This window comes from Corvus kubaryi, unplaced genomic scaffold (assembly GCF_017639235.1).
Source record: "Corvus kubaryi isolate FWS band 111438036 unplaced genomic scaffold, C.kubaryi_AGA036_p1.0 37266, whole genome shotgun sequence".
NCBI lineage: Eukaryota > Metazoa > Chordata > Aves > Passeriformes > Corvidae > Corvus > Corvus kubaryi.
This window is the reverse complement of record NW_024581081.1, coordinates 9,551,933-9,569,024: the sequence shown is the minus strand read 5'-3', so window position 1 is coordinate 9,569,024 and position 17,092 is coordinate 9,551,933. Positions and strand designations below refer to the sequence as shown.

At 35.3% G+C, this 17,092-nt stretch overlaps 1 protein-coding gene across 2 annotated transcripts in view; it reads right to left on the bottom strand.

Moving 5' to 3' along the window:
• RYR2 (ryanodine receptor 2) overlaps positions 1 to 17,092 on the bottom strand; it is a 391,343-nt gene that overhangs the window by 139,885 nt on the left and 234,366 nt on the right. For both annotated transcript variants that reach the window (XM_042025322.1, XM_042025323.1), the window contains 3 exons: positions 8,283 to 8,430; positions 5,144 to 5,352; positions 3,063 to 3,237 (listed from right to left, as the gene is read on the bottom strand). In XM_042025322.1, coding sequence (XP_041881256.1) covers positions 3,063 to 3,237; positions 5,144 to 5,352; positions 8,283 to 8,430 — 532 coding nt within the window. The remainder of the gene's footprint in view (positions 1 to 3,062; positions 3,238 to 5,143; positions 5,353 to 8,282; positions 8,431 to 17,092) is intronic.

Here is a 17,092-nt window from a genome sequence, read left to right as displayed (position 1 = left end):
CAAACTTGCAAATGTAGGCAATGTGAAATCAAGATGACAGTCCCTCTCACCAATACAGTTTTCACTGAGAACAGAAGGTACTGTACATGTAGCTACTTCCTGCATATAACTGTAACTGTACAGTTACTGTGGCTCTGTATAAATGGAATATAGGACTGGACCAGTCCCAGTCCTAACCATGAAAACCCTACTTCCATCTCTGGTGAAATTCTGCATTGATTTGCCAATGGTTTAGTCGTCATTAAGGTGTTTTAGGGCTCTTCTATACATGGTACAGACAGAGCATCTCATCTCACAGGGAGCGTGCTGGTAAGGCAGTTACACGTCTTTCTACAGAACAAAAATGAATTTCAATTCCCATCTCTGAATGGGTACCTAGCCATTTTAGATATTATTTATTATTCAGAGATCCCATGTAGCCCTTGCATGCTGGAGGGTACATAAAAAGAATATTTACCCCTAACCTAGCTCCTAATCTCCAGATACACAACTAGGCTATGGAGCAAGTTTTATTTCACTGTATGAAAAAGCAAAGTAAAAAGACTTTAACACTACCACATGAAAAGTAACCCTCTACCACAGTCTATCACACATAGCAAAAGCATAGGACAGGAACACTTTTCATAATGTTCCCTACTTTCAAGAATACAACATGAACCTCCTGACTCAACCCTTCAAACACTACAAACAGTTCCTGCTCACAGAGATCACAAGTTGACAAAATAAAATTTGAGTTGTACAGTGTACCTGTTCATATCAACAGTTAAATTCATGTTCTACAAATGCATAGTAAGATGCAATTATGTTTATCAATTTAACTACTGAGATGGTATCACATAAATAAATTCATCTGCCATAATCATAAGGAGCTCCTCTTGTTGGTAGTACAACCCAACATGCAGCACATGAGTCTTATTACTAAGGTGGCAGAGCACCTTATCCCCTTTTCACTGTCCCTAATTAAATCTACAGGTTTGATTTACTGTGAGGCTGCATAAGAAATTCTGTTTTCTACAGTGAAAGGTCCCTTTTTGCAGCAACACAACATGCATATGATTCACTGATCGAAGTGACCTGCAGAAAGGTCTCAGTGCTGTTAAGCAAGAGCCAGTCACGAAACCAAACTAAAGCCAGCCTACCAAAAAAAAAAAGTGAGCTCCATAAAACTAATTTATTTTGGGTATTTCATACGTGTGTTTGCACATACTCACACTTAATTGCCTTCCTGCCCCCTCTCCTTTTCATGCAATATTTGTATATTAAATACCCATAATATTTTCGAATATAGCTCTGGAGTTGTTAAATCTGAGATCAGTCAGCATGTTCCCTTGAAAACATGAGGTCTTATTTCAAAGGGCAAGCTCTTTTTACAAAAACAATACTAAATTACACAGATATTGTGGAAAATCTGAGAGGTTTGACATGAAGTCTCTGACATGGGTACCAAAGCCTTCAGGCTCCATGTCAAGCCAGGAATTCCTTTAGCAGGGAGATCTGTTTCAATTTGAACCTGCAGATAGAAACAAGCACCACAAAAAGTACACCACTGTGATTTCATCAGTTTAGAATAGAAGCAGCCTACCCTCAGAATTTAATGGAATTTGAGTTTCTTTCAGAATCCCCTATTCCTTAATGGGAGTGTACTAACTAATAACTGGAAAGCCATTAAAATTCAATGGCACCAAGATTATTTTTTGTATATAACACTAACAGTAAGCCAATTCACGTATCCCTCTCCCTCATCATATTACCACTGCATCTAAAGAGATCTGGAGGCCGCAAAGTAACAGGCACAAGTCTAGAAAATTAATGGCAATTATGTCATTTTAAATAAAATTAAAATATTTCTAATTCCTAATGTACAGCAGAGAAGAGAAAGAAATTCTCCCAAAGCACTCTTGAAAGTAAAATACTCTGAAATTCAGATGAAAATAAAGTGGTTAAAATTCAAAGAGGGAACTGCTTAATTAAGAGGTATGAAATTCATATTTCCCCTGAGAATAGGGTAGGGATAAGTAATCCAACAGTATCATATGGACCTCTTATTGTTCAAAAAATTTAAATTTATCTCTCAGCTACAGCTATATAGTTTAACATTCATATAATATATATGGCAGGATAAAGGTACCTACAAGAAATGAAAGCTTAAAGCTTAATTTTTTTTTTTTTATATTACCATAGTTCAGAAATTTTAGGCAGTTAACTTACTTAATACAATTTCTTGCCCCTTTTCTGTATCTATCTGCACACAGGTATATAATTAAATTTATAAACAAAAATACTTCTTTGGTACAGAATCAATCTGCCACCTGACATACCCTCACAATCTCTGCCATCTTTAGCAATCTCCTAAATTATGTTTTCCCAGTAAACTAACACCTGCTTGCAGATGCTGAAACCTGCTCCAAGAACCCTACAACAGGCACAAAGCTCAATCTTCTGGTTTAGAATTAAGCAAAATATTTTGGAGGATAGTTTTGTATCAGCTGACTTTATCCTGGATCAGATGTCATTTCTCCTCCCAGTGCTAAAACAAAACCTTAAAGATGGCTTAAACTCCCTACCACAGTTTCTCACTAATTGGACAGAAATTTAGTAATATTTCAGTACTTCATCTAGATAAAATCTGATGTCCTTGCCTCTCATGGCATGGGGGATGGACTAGGTACTCTTACAAGGTCCCTTCCAACTCAAACCATTCTATTATACATTCTATGATTCCATTATATCATATGATAATCTACTGCAGTAAGGATGAAATATTAAAAGTCATGAATCTGCCACATCTCTGAAAGACACATCTCTGAAAAAGTTAAAGGGTCTCACAACAAAAGATAGCCACAAAGATCACTACAGTATAAAGCCCTTCCTCATCCTCACAGCCAGCACACTTCCTTTCCAAAGGGTTAATACTAATCAAATAGAAAAAAAAGGATAAGGCAGGGGACGCAGGGGCAGGGATGAGAATGGGGACATGAAACACAAAAGAAACACACTGAAGAGAAGTCAGAGCAAAAACCGGGCAACAGCAAGTTAACAGCATGATATATTACAGTACTTACCATCACCAACCTCAAAGTCCTTGAACGCAAGCTCCGAGCCTGAGTCATCGAGCAGGATTTCACCATTTAAGGTGAACATCATAGTGTGCTCATTCATGTCAACCATACATCCAACAACATCTCCTGCCAACCAAGAGCGGCCAAAATGCTCATTACCTTGATGCCACCGCTGGGCCTGAAAATAATTAAAAGCATTTAAAAGAAAAATACTGACAATGTATGTGTTTTTCTCGTCTTTAAGGGTAGAACTAAAAATTAACTGCCTCAATTACGATGGCACTAAAATGAACACTTTCACAGAGTATCATTCCAAAATTGTGTCTGTGAGTACTCAAAGCTGACTCTGAATATGGAAATCCAGCAATTAACTTCCTGCAGGCACCCTCACATCAGCATTGTAAAATATTGCTAAGAGAGCTGACAGGGAAAACTGCTATTTCAACATTTTAGTAGGAAGTAAGAGTATAGTTTAGTTTCATCCAGAAGTTCCATGGAAGACCTGTAATTACAATAATATGCTATCACTTACAATGTTTAATAGCTGCTTAACAAAAGCAGATTTTTAAGCAGTTGCTTTTACTTTAGTAGTCTATAAATTCATTATTTGCAAACAAACTGTATCGTTTCCTTAAGTATAATTCTAAAAATGTTTTGTGAAAAATAAATTAATCTTTCTCTCATTTCAGATTTTGGAAGGACTAGAACTGTCTGTGAATGAGACAAGCACTGGGTTTCTGATAGATTCCAGAGTAGCTGAGGGCATGATTAATGATTCCTATGACTGACTTTCAAGTCAAAGACTGCAAAGGATTTCAATGGGGTCTTGCATTGAAGTTCAAATACATTAACATCTGTTAATAACTATTGTAACTAAGCATAGAACAAGTATCAATAACTAATAGTAAATAGGGTTCCTATTCATGTATTTCATCACAAGTTGATGTTTATGCTCTGTATCCATCCTGGAAGTTGTACAAAACAAATGAACCTTTCTGGATATCCTGAAGGTCAAATTTTTTCTCCAACCAAGGGAAGAACCCATCAAAATCAAAGACAACACAATAGCTCTGTGGATTGAGACGTAAAGGTCAAACCTACGATTCAGAAGGCAACTACACAGCTATTCCAGTAAAAATAGAGGACTTCAATGGTTTACATAAGACACTTTACAAAAAACTTCAGTTCTCTTTTCCAGGCATCTTCTCATGCAACACATGAGTGGGAAACAAATAAACTCCCACAGCATAAATAAAATACATCTCGAGAACTTTATCTTGCTAGGAACATGCAGGAACACTGTTGATTTCTGTTACATATTTCAATAGTAATAAAGGAAATTAATTCCAATACCAGATACAAGGAATAATTTGACAATGAGTCACCAGTAGCCTTAATAACAATTAAGGTTTGGATAGCAGTTGCACTTGCCCTCATACTGAAATTAAAAATGTCAATGAGTCATTTAATCTATTCTGATTATAGTCAGTAATATAAAGGTTTGTTTTCCTATATATTTTTACTACTAGACTTCGATCTGTCATTTTTTTCATACAGAATTAAATTTGAGCAAACCTTAGTGGTTCTATCATACTTCATTTAAGCTGTAAGGATTTCCATGAAAACCTTACTATACTCTTTGGAACTCACATTTCTACAAAAACTTTGTATCAAAGTTTGGCTCCAACACTTACTGTTAATAATCTTAGCCCTATTTATTCCCTAATGGCACTTCTTAGAGAGAGAACAATGAAGTAAAACTTTAAAGAAATTATTCATAGCTAATTACAGCTCTGCCAGTATTTTGAATTTGATTAAGTCACTTTGATTTTCAGTTCTTTATGTATACTGTAGAAACATGTAAATTTGTGAAAAAACATTATAGAAATGCCAAATCCTGCCAATTAATTTTTCAGGTGACACTGGTTCTAGTTATTCTACCTAGACCCTGAAAGACAGAGAGAAATAATTTCATGAAACATCAATGAAAGCAGAGAAGGCAATTGAGGCAATAATACATGTAGCAACACAAAAAATAAAAAGTTTTGCAGGATTCATATTATTACAGATAAGCACATACAAACCTTAAAGCCATCAAAGACAAAAGCTTCCTCATCTGAGCCAAGTTCCTGATCTGGCAGACAACCTGGCCTGGTCCAGCCAACTCTCATGTCTCCTGCCGTAACTGCCTCAAACTCAAAGTACCACTTCCCAGCCTTCACTGCATAAGTCTTTTCTGTGCGGAAGATCCTGAACTTTTCCATTATCCCACTGCACACGTCCAGTCTCATTGCTGTAAAGGTTAAAAAAATAAATATAAAGGGGAAAAAAAATCAATGCAGAAAGTACTATTTTCAACTACTGACAAGAAACAGTGAAAGCAAAAGCAAAAAGTAAAGGAATCCCTTTGAGCATAGACATGAAAAGAAGAATGTGCCTGCAGAGTAGCCATGTAGGGAAAGTGTCCTTGCCCATTCTGGGAATCAGGGAGAAAAAAGGATTTTAAAACCACAAAGAAAGGAGAACTTAGAAATCTGAATGCAGCTACAAATGTGAGATGACTCAAGGATCACTCTGATTCTTTTTCTCATATTAGGAAAAAAAAAGGCCAAAAGCATGGATCTTTTTCCACAAATTTGTAATGTATTAAAGCCTGTCCAACCTTTCAAAAGTCAGCATTCCAGTCTGATCATAATTCCCCTTCTTCCTGAATTTGTTAAAAGATAAATTGTCTGCACCTACTTGTACCTGTTTGTCAGGCCATGCTAAGAACCTCTCCCTTTCTGTTCTGTTTTCTTACACACATCAAGGTCCACATTTCCAATATCACCTAAGATAGCCTATAAAATCACATCCCTGAGAACTAACCATCATGTCTCATGCCACCATGCCTGACTTCAGTTAGGTGAGGTTCAGTAAGTTTCCTCTAAGCATCTCAACTCTGTGCCACGTCATTCTTCATCCATAAAATTTTCTCTTTGATAGTCTACACAATTAATGCCTTTAAAACACTTCTGAAGACCCTTAGTACCTCACCTATACAGATGAAGCACCACAAAGCATGGTAACTGAGAAATTATTTTCTTTTTAGATTCTAAGTAACATAATGCTTTCTAGAGTCTAAGCAATCCCAAAAATACAGCTGCTGTGGGAAACCAATAAGTAATAATAATAACCAAGTATAAAAACCAACACTAGAGAATTTTCTAAAATTAATGTTAAAATAAAAATTAATGATTGGAGATGCCGAACACCACTAGGGGGCTCTAAATCCCTTAATAACAGTATGGGTTTTGGCTGATCAAAGAGGATCCTTGTGAAATGTTTTATGCATTTCCAAAATTTGAGAAGCTCATAAATTCCAAAATCTAAATCCCCAAAATTAGTATAAAAATCTTTTGCTGAATGCAATTCCAGTCTTTGCCCAAGAAAGACCAATTCGTGGGACATTGTTCCCCAGTTCCTTTCCTCTGGGAATTTAGCAACAGCATTGATCACGTCTTCCAGATTCAAGAATTGCACTTGTGTTCTTTACATTTCATTAGCAACTCCCTTCACAGAACCAGCTCAACGATCTCTGCATTCTAAGGAAAAAATAGAGATTTTCAACAGTTCATATCCAAGGAAAGGCAGTGGCATGTGGTTCTCAGAGCCATAAATGAAAACTGGGATTAATATTGTTCAGTAGGATGTGGAAGAGACTGTGGAAAAGGAGTGTGCTCTCGCCCGCTCGCCTACAGCTTTAGGCAGTCCCTTTATCTTCACAAGAGGCAAAGGCCTCCTCTATCAGCCAACTCACCTTCTCAGAACCAAGCTAAAGTCATGTTCAATCTTTCTTTGCAACATCTCTTTCCCAACAGTGGGAGGGGGAAGAAATTCTAGGATTATGCAGCAGGCTCATACTCCCCCCAGGCTAGGCATAGGCACATTTAAGAGTGAGACCGTGGCATTTTGCCACCAACACTTTCCACTCCACTAAGGAACATTGTTCTACCTATTCAGCAATCCAAACTTGTTACACACTCATGGTCTCAGCAATGCCTCATATTTAAAAGTAATTTAATAGCAGTATCTCATAAAAGCTAAGCATCAGAGCATGTATGTGCTTTGGAAAAGAAATTCCAAATGGTAGGTTCCTTGTGTACACTTTAGGTATGAGTTATGTCTTCTGCAGAAATGCTTTACTGAAGGTCTACAGCGTAAATAGGTCTAAGCAATATTATCACTACATGAAGAAAAAAAGAAAATAAAATAAGATTTAGACACATTTCTCTAATTTTCCACATTTTGCTGAGATTAGAAGGATGCTAGTTTCAATTTTAATTATTCCATATATCCTTATCACTAAGTGAACTTCTGAAATATGGGTTATAGGAACTTCTGACAGGAGTTATATCTATTTATTTTATTTGTACATTATGTCTCCTGATTTCTTGTACTTTCTTAACATTTTATATTCTGCAGTTATTGAGTTAAATGTTGTGTACTGTTTCTTTAAAACTTCTTTATTCATAGTTTACATAGTTTTTTTGTTTGTTTGTTTTTCTTGTCTAGAATGTCTCAAACTGACTGCCCACAGTATCAATAAAACATTCAATCTGGCAATTATGAAAATTCAAAGAAAACATATGTAAAAAGTGAGTTTAAATTTATTTATAGTGTAATTCAACTTCCAAGACCTGAGAATGTTCAGGAAATTTAAAGGCTCTAACAGACTATCCAATTCTACACTTGCAGGTTGACATTCACAGAAATTCAGTCTGCAGTCCTTCATTTTAGAAAATTTCATCTTGTAGCTTTAAGTGTTTAAATACAGGACTGTGCACAAAGTTTAGAATTCTTCATTATTTCAAGTTTAAATTTTACAAATATAAAATTGACATCTACTGAGTTTAAATATTTTTTCCTATTTGACTTGAAATAGAAAATATAGCATTAAATAAAAACTAGTCAATAAATTGTGTTTATTGATTTAAATTGCAAATAATTGCTTTAAAATGTAAATATGTTACATTTTGTAAATATTCATTGAGGCCACAGGGCAAGGAAAGAAAACAATAAGGAAAGTAAGAAATTAAGATCTAAGAGAACAGAAAATGGAGAAAAGCACCTATTAGATTTGAAGGCACCTGTCCAAAATGTTTTATTGGACCAACAAATTCAGTAGCAGAGTGAAAAAGTTCTAACCTTTTTTTGAGGAAAAAAAACCCCAAAATTAATTACCATGATCTTGATCAGGAGCTTCTAGATTGTAACCGTAGCCTAGAAGGGTGCGGACTGCCTCCCGAAGGCTGTCTTTGTTGGACTTCTTTGTTCGATCATCCAAAAGAGCGTACGGTACAAGGCGAGGATTTCGTCGATTTTTCACATCCTGTGTTAGGACGGAGAAATCAGTTCAATTTCAGAAACTGTGCTTTTCTTACACACAAGATTATGCTATAATAGCAGCATAAAAATTACTGTTTATACCAGCTGAAATCATGTAACTTCAAATATGGCAAGGGATCAAAGAAATTGCAATAGACTGAATTCACTAAAAAACAAGTGACACACAAAATAAACAAAGCAGTGTGGCTTATACCTGCTGTAATTTTCTATCAAATTTACCCAATTTACAATTTACCCAAGTAACAATACAAACCACAGAAATAAGGATAGATGAAAGTTTGACAGGAAAGACACAAGGATTATATTTCATACACTGTTTATGAAGCAGCTACTGTAACAGGAAACTTGCTTCTAACTATAGCAAAGAGACATTTCTGTACCACAAATATACAGGTGTTTGTTTTATTATTATAGAACTAAACAAAATATACTGAATGCCCAAATAATAAATGTGATAACAACAAAAGAACAAAATACTACTAATAAAAAATAATAAATACAGGCAACAGCAATTAATAAATTATGAAATATATAATAAACCTGTGCCTTACTATACCAACTACTTAAGACGTGTATTTTTCAAAAATACAGGGGTTTGCAAACGTCTGATTTATGTGCTTCATGTATAGAGATTTTGTAATAGATAACTAAACTAGCCTCTCCTGCAGCTGAAGCAAAAGTATTGGTAAGGTTTAATCTTCGTATTTTAGTCTTATTAGAAAACATTGATTAGGTTTTCCTCTACTGCATTATCTTACTTGAAATCAGGGTTTATTTGGATTATTTAAATGGCTAATATAATGTTTAGTGACTAACAGAATTGTTTCCTTGTGTATATTTTCTTCTCACATCCTGTCAGAATTTATTGGCAGTGAGAGAAACCAGGCAAAGAACTCTCCTTTTTTTTCCAAATGTCTATATTTATTTTAAAAATTACAAATTGGACATATCATATAAAAAATTCTTGCTGTTTGTTCTCTTGGTACAATACCAAAGATATTGAGAGGCTTTTATTATTGGTTAGATTTATTAATAAGTCAAAAAACAATGCCTATTATTTTAGAAGACAGTGTCTACAGTGAAAGTACCTTACTTCTTTTACAGCATTACCGTTCTAGTTTTAGGAACATACGTGGTTTCAATTCTATCTTGGCAAGCAGAAAAGAAATGGCACATCCATTCTGAAAAAATTCTTGCAGGCATCTTTTGTTATCCCTTAAATGCTTAGATGCAAGGCTACCTTCCTCTTGCCTTTTCAAAGTGAGCAGGTATTAAAAGTACAGTTATAAACCAGAGCTTGATGAAATCTAGTCCTACAAGTAACTCATCTAGGAGAAGAAATATTAAGGGACAAGCATTAACTACAGGCTAAAAGGGCTAACAGAAAGACAAAGGTAATGCATTGATGGGGACACAAATCACAAAACCGTATCAGCTCTAATTATATTCAGTGGAAAGGACAGTGGCAGGGCCAACACCAATACCATTTGAGGGATCTATTTTTCATATTTATTCCAAATTCTTAAGCTGACATCCTGCTTTGTCCAATGTTTAATTTCGTAGATGTGAAGAAGGGCTGTGCCCTTCGAGCAAATGCTAAAGTAAATGTTACCATTATTTGATAACATTTGATAATAATGTTATCATTATTTGAGAAATCATTATTTGATATAAGAATATTCGCATTAACATCTGCGGTGAAGAAACACTGAGTTTAATTATTTGTCATTGAAAGGACACAAAAAAGAGAAATAATTTCCTCTGAAGCACTATAGGTCCAAAAGGTGTTGTGAAATACTGTCTTTAAAAATATGAAACAGAAGTTTGGAACAATAAAAACGTAACTTCTTATCCATGATATATCGTTAAACTAATACATTTGTAGTTGCCATAGCAACCGTTAACACACATTAATATACAGGCAATCAGCTGATAACAATGTATATAATGAAATATAGTATAAGTGCTTTTAAAATGGCTAAGCACAAAATGAAAGCAAGGGGAAAGAAAGGAATACAGAAATTGTATGTATTAAACCAACTTGATTTTACAGATTTTTTTCCTTGGGTCTAATTTTATTTAGGTGACCATTTTCACCCATTCAAGACTGTGGTTACATCTTTAAATTTGAATGTGAGATGAGATTTCTTTTAACAAATTTTTTCTTTTTTTTTTCCTATTACACATCTATTTAAATTTTGAATGTGTTACTTATTGCTGAATTAAGCACTCTTATTGTTATACTCATCATAAGTTTTTGTACTAATGATCTCCTGCACCTCTCTGGTATAAGTGTAGAGAATGATCCCATACAGTGATTGAGCTTTGCACACTCACAATCAAGTCAACAAGAAAACTGATTAGCTAAGAGTGGTAATTTTACTGAGTACCTTTCCAAGTAGAACATACACTGAATTCTTCCTACTCAATACAAAGAAGTTCTTGGAGAGTTTTAAAATAAGTTTTAACATTCAGCCTGTTTTAAATTTTTTTTAATAATTTTTTTTTTAATCAGTACTTTCCAGTTTTGACAGCTTAATGATTCAACAGTTTTGTACAGAGTTTTTCTGGCAACCACTTGTTAACAGACAAATGGTTTGAGCACATGACATTTATATAATTCTTTTCTTTTGAATTCAGAACTTATCATAACACAGAAAAAAAAAGGGGGAAGAAGCCTGTATATTTTATTACACAGATCTGTCTTCATTTGACGTAACAAACATCCATTAATAATTTAGAATTTAATTTACTTTACTTAAGAAAACATTGCAACCATAAAAATTTGGGATGCCTTGCAGAATGTGCCCTGGATGGAACTAATAAAGTTAAACATCAGTGATAGAGCACTCACTATGAAAAGTCAGTATTATTTTTCACAGTGTACACTACGAATTCTGTTATATAGAGCAAATGATAGACAACTATTTGAATGGGCATACATACACTTATTTGTAGGGTATAAAAGCATATGAATTAGACAGTAATTGGTCAATGATGGTACTAACTGCATATAGCTCTTAAAAGGAAGAAAAAAGAACTACAGAAAAAACTACTTAATCACACTCACACCAAAAAACATCGACAAGCCTTTTAAAACTTCCAGGACAAGTGAAGAATACTGCTGCAAAGTAATTCAAAGGAAACGCACATCAGATGTAAAGTGCATTCTTTCATTCAATGAGTCTGTGACGTGTCGATAACTGATCTTGTGGCACTGGATCTACAACTGGTCTTGGAACTTGCATGGACAGATCTCATGTAAGAATGAAATGGGGAATGTCCGTATCATCTACAGCAGCAGAGAAAACCCTAGACAAATTTTATAAGCAGCTCTAAAAGAACCTATTAGGAGATGCAGTGTGTGTAATAAGGTTGTGTGCTTCAGAAGTAATTCAGTAACAAAAAACAAAGCATCATATAAACCTCTAAAAGACATCTGAAAATAATAATGCAGTCTTCAGAGCTATAACTGTCGTATTGCAAAGCTGTGCACTCCTGGACCTTCCCAAAGCTCTGAGAAGTTCGGGAGCAGCACAGACCACTAGACTAAAGGGAACAAAAGGTCACCACAAACATATGTAAATAAGTGCTTATCAAAAAGAAAGATAGGAAAGGACTGAGAAGTTAAAGCACACAGTAGGATGAGTGCAGGAAAAATATGATAATTTAATGGGAACACACATTTTGCAATTTAAAGTATTAGAGCTGTACAGATACCTATCCTGTGTCATATTGAAATGATTTTGTTCTCCTAACCAAGGCTGTTAAACTACAAGCACAAAACAATGGTATTTCCACACACATCCATTAGACACATGTGCTGTTGTTTCCTTAGCTCCCTTTACACCACTAGCAAACCCTAATTCCACAGTTGTGAACTGATTCTTCTTGCTATCATATCTCCACCGACACACAAGATCCACATCTCTCACTATCAGAAAGATTTCCAAGCAATTTTCACAACAAATGCTACAGGGCAACCTTGCCAGCAGTGCTGCCAGAAAACCAGTGAGCCATCATGTGCATGTGCAGCATGGACACTGTGAGCAGAATCATTCATACCTACATCATTCCTTTCATGCCTCGCTATCCAGAGGGCAAGCTTTTCCACACATATCACAGCAGCTCATGTTTAACCACAAACCATGAAAATTAAAAATCACCTTATAGGGGGAAAGGAAAAATTCAATTCTAAATTGGTATTTACTAAAGAAGTAATTTTCAAAGTCCAGAGCATTAGAACCACAAAGCACAATAAAGTCCTCACATTATTAGCAATGCTAATAATCCAAACATACCCAACCAAAGCAGAGGTTGTATTCCTCATCTGGAATACTAGCAGCTGAGTCCTAGCCCTAGAAGTATGTGTATCTTAGTAACATATGTATTACTTCTTCTGCCATCTTCACTAAGGACCATACCCATATGGAATGCCTGGCAGAATGTGCCCTGACTATAAATAGAAGGAACTAATATATCAGTATAAATCATGTAAAATGTCAAAGTGTGGTAACATAAGTAGTTTTTACAAGGACAAGATGCTGTTTTTATATATATTTAATGAAAAAATAAGCAACAACTTGGTTTTTCCCACGCATGCATATTTCACCCAGCCTGACTTTCCAGAACAATGCCTCTCTTGCATTGCAGCCTTAGGCAGCCTGAGAAGACCGACTCCTGATCAAATAATGATGTCATCTACTTTCTATAAATCTAAAAAAATAAGATCCTGACTTAAAAAGACCAAAATGTCTTTCACTTCTGGGCCAAAGAGAAATAAGATTTCATATAATTGGCAATACCGACTAACTGTTCTAGGACAGGAACTGGCGAGCATCTTTTTTAAGATGCTTTTCACACAGTGGGAGGAAAGTTTTAGGTTGCCAATTTTTAGAAACAATTGTTAAAGCTGTGAGATTTTTAATACTTTTTCTTTTCTCAGTATAAATGAGGTTTCTGATTGCTAGCTTTTCTAGCCAGAACACAATGCAACATGAAGAAAAAGCAAGATACCATTTGACAAAGCTATCTGGATATGTGAAAATGCATATAAGCAAAGTTTGAAAGAATCTTTGGCTGTGCTTTCCACAATCAGAGGGGAGACCTGATGTCATACATTCGGGAAGAGGGAGGAGGTAGGTAATGTACTTTAAATTATTTTAATTTGCTTTCTGATCTCCAAGCTCGACTCTGTTCTCTCCTTTTCTGTCTTTTCCTTATTTATATGGATCTTGGGATTCTCCTGTACGCATAACATCACAGTTCTATGGATGTCAAAAAATAACCTAAGTTCATGGATATGCCAAAAAATACCCTAAGTTCATGGATAAACTTATATGAGTTCTGAATATTTTTCATTAGATTGTGAAGATTTAGTCACAAATAACATCCTTTTATACTTCAGTGCTATTTTTCCATCATCTTGTTATGAAAAATTCCTTAAAAGTAACCAAACAAAAAAACTCATGTAATTATGATGGGACTTAATATCAACATCCATAAAGGTAAAAAAAAAAGCCCTCTCTCATAGCACAATTATGATTACTTTAATTCACTTACAGCAAGGCTATATTGCTCCTTTGCCTGGATCTAACTCCTACATCTGTCCTTGTTTATTTACCATTTCCCCAGTTCCAAGACCACCAACTTGCAGGTAATCACGTTCTCCCTTAAAGGGACACTGTCAAGTATTTTCATACTGATTTTGTTCTTGTTTTTTCTCTTACCTTACTACTTAATATGTTCTTTTAATCAGAAATACATATTTTTCCTACCTGTTTTGTTCTGTCTGCTCCCTTCATCGAGCAATAAGCAACTGTGAGTCTGTACTACTAAAAAATATTTACTTGTTTGTGATCAGTGTGATCACAGTTGTCAGGACAGTTCTGGGAACAGGATTTATTAGCTAACTTGTACTCCCTCTCCTAGCTGGCTCTGCAGCAGCAGAACAAAAATACTGTATATAGTCATGCACAAAATATAGCTTGCTATATCTTGTTAAGAAAAAAGCCTGAAAAGCAGTGGTGGATTTAGAAGAAGAAGAAAAAAATCTGGAAGTTGGAAGGCATTTCCCCCAGAAGTTTTTAAAGAAAGAAATGGTTTATACATGAACTACTTGACAGTATCCCTTTAATTTTTTCATTTTATATAATCCAAAAATGATGAGGCTCTCATACAGAACAGACCTACTAGATTATTTAATCCATCCTACAGCCACAGCATGACTGCTGTTCATAACATATTTCCCAGTGATTAGTTCATCTACTTTCAAACATCTGTAAGCTTCTTTCCCTTAGGAAAGTATTTTATAGCTCTGCAAGATCTGTTTATAGTATTATACAGCATAACATCATGTCACTTTGTTCCAGTACTGTAACATTTCACAGCAATATGATGGGATGACAAAATGTAGCCCATGAAATAAATCCACTGGAGGCAAGCAGAAGCATGTGAGAGTGTGGACAACAGCTAGAGCTAGCAGCTTGCCATGTGATATGTATGTCAGCTAAATTAGAAGCTTCTCTGCACTGCACCCAGGAAAGAGCACCTTGCTATTCTGCTCTCTTCTTATGGATTTTAATAAATTGTATGTGTTATCTGTACATTGTAAGCTATCCTGAAACTCAGCTGTTGGTTTTTTCTGCAGAAGAAAAAAAAATAATTATTTGAAAAGAGAAAGATTATGGAATTAAGAGCAAATCAACATCAACATCCGAAGCATGGCAGCTTCTGCAGGATGTATTATTGTTGGGAAAGGGCATCTTCTACCTATTTAACTATCTATGAGACTGCAGTAACTCACCTGCCAAGAATAAGGGAATAAAGTACACTGTTGATCTTGTAAATCTGCTTCCTGAAGGTCATGAATATTTCTGAGCTCTTGTTTACCTTTAACAATCATTCTCTGTTGAAAGTATAACTATGACACTGTTCACTGCACCACTGCACTACATTCTCAACAACAGTGCACAACTCAGCACACAAAAGTCTTTAGTCAGTTTGAATGAAGCAGACACAAAAAAAATACTTGGATGTTTAAAGCATAAGCACTCAGTACTGCAAAACCCCAATTAAGTGGATTTCCAACTCCAAATGTGATCAGTTTAATAGGCACTTAAGATTTTTAGTTTTACATTTTCCAGGCTCTTCTCTGCATGCCCATAACTGTCTTTGTCTTGATAAGGAAGAACAGTTATATATTTATCAGATATATGTAAGCTCAGTCAAGATTTAGAGCAGAAGCATTTGTCTAAGCACAACCTGGTAGTCAAAATCAGAGCTTGATTCACACCAATTACTTAAAAAATTTCTGAAAATTTAACTAGGGGCAACCATTCCAGTAACCTTTTTTATACAAAATCTTGTCTGTAGCCATCAGAACAGATTAAAATACCTAAATCCTATTTGTCCAGTCAGACACCTTTGAGGTTATGAAGTCAATTTTTAAAAAACTCTTGAAAAATGGGTAATGCACCGTTCAGTATAATAAGACTAAGGGGTTTGGAAATAAAGCTCTTTTCCATGAGATTTCTCACACCAAACTATACATTTTAAAAAGTGAGCACAGATTTCATTTTCATGTTGACCTTTGTCATCCAGTGAGCAGGACATTTATTAGGAAGGGAGCCTAGGGAATGCCAGAGTTCCAAGGCCAAGTGTCCCAAGAGTTTCCCCTCAGGAAATCGTTTTAGGAGTCAGTAGATAAAATACAGAGAGCTGTTCAGTGAGTAGATGAATCCTCTTTTTTCCCCCCTCTGCTCTCTCCCTGTTAGACTCAAAAATGTCTCCTCACAGGGCCACAATATTTTAGGTTCAACAGTAAGTTTCGTCTCTTTGCCTAGGCACAGCACTGAGAACATAAGACAGACTTCATGATTCTTCTGACATTAAGCTGAAGTGTTTACTTTTAGGTTATATCCCGTACAAGATTCTTCTGATTAATTTTTTGGCAGGGATTGGGTTGTTTTTTTTTAAACCCAGGTTGTGGCCTGGAGCAACTCCACTGCCTTTTGGGAAGCATAATAAGACTAATGATTTATGACTATCACATCATACCTCTTCAAATGCAGAACCTTCTATATCAACAGGCACACCAAAACATACATAAAGACAATGTATAATAAAAATATTGTGGGGATGTAAAGGAGAAATTTTTTTCATTGTCACCCACTCCCATTACATCTTTTACATACCATTCTCAAATCAGTAACACTGGGAAAGTCTTTGACATCATCATTTAACTGACCTTCCAACTTAGTACCTCACTAATTCAGAAAACATGCAATTTAGCTGCAAATTCACTCCAATAAATAAGGCAAAATTATTCGTGGGTTTTTTCGAAGACAGAGATACAAAGGATAGGTTAAACTGTCTTCAAGATCTAAGAAACCTTATTCACTACATATGAGTCACGGGATTAAATTTTCCCAATGCTACTAAGAAATGTAATTAGCTAAGAGATGCATTTGATTCCAGAAACTTCTTAACTTCATCTTAACCAATAAATTCTGTTGCAAAACTAAATTTAATTTTGGACTATGTCAAGTTCCTATCAAAGTTGTAACTATTTCCCAACTTCCATTCATTTCAAAACTCCCAGTTGGCAAGGTCCTGTATTGAAAATTACTGCCTTGTGGAAGAAT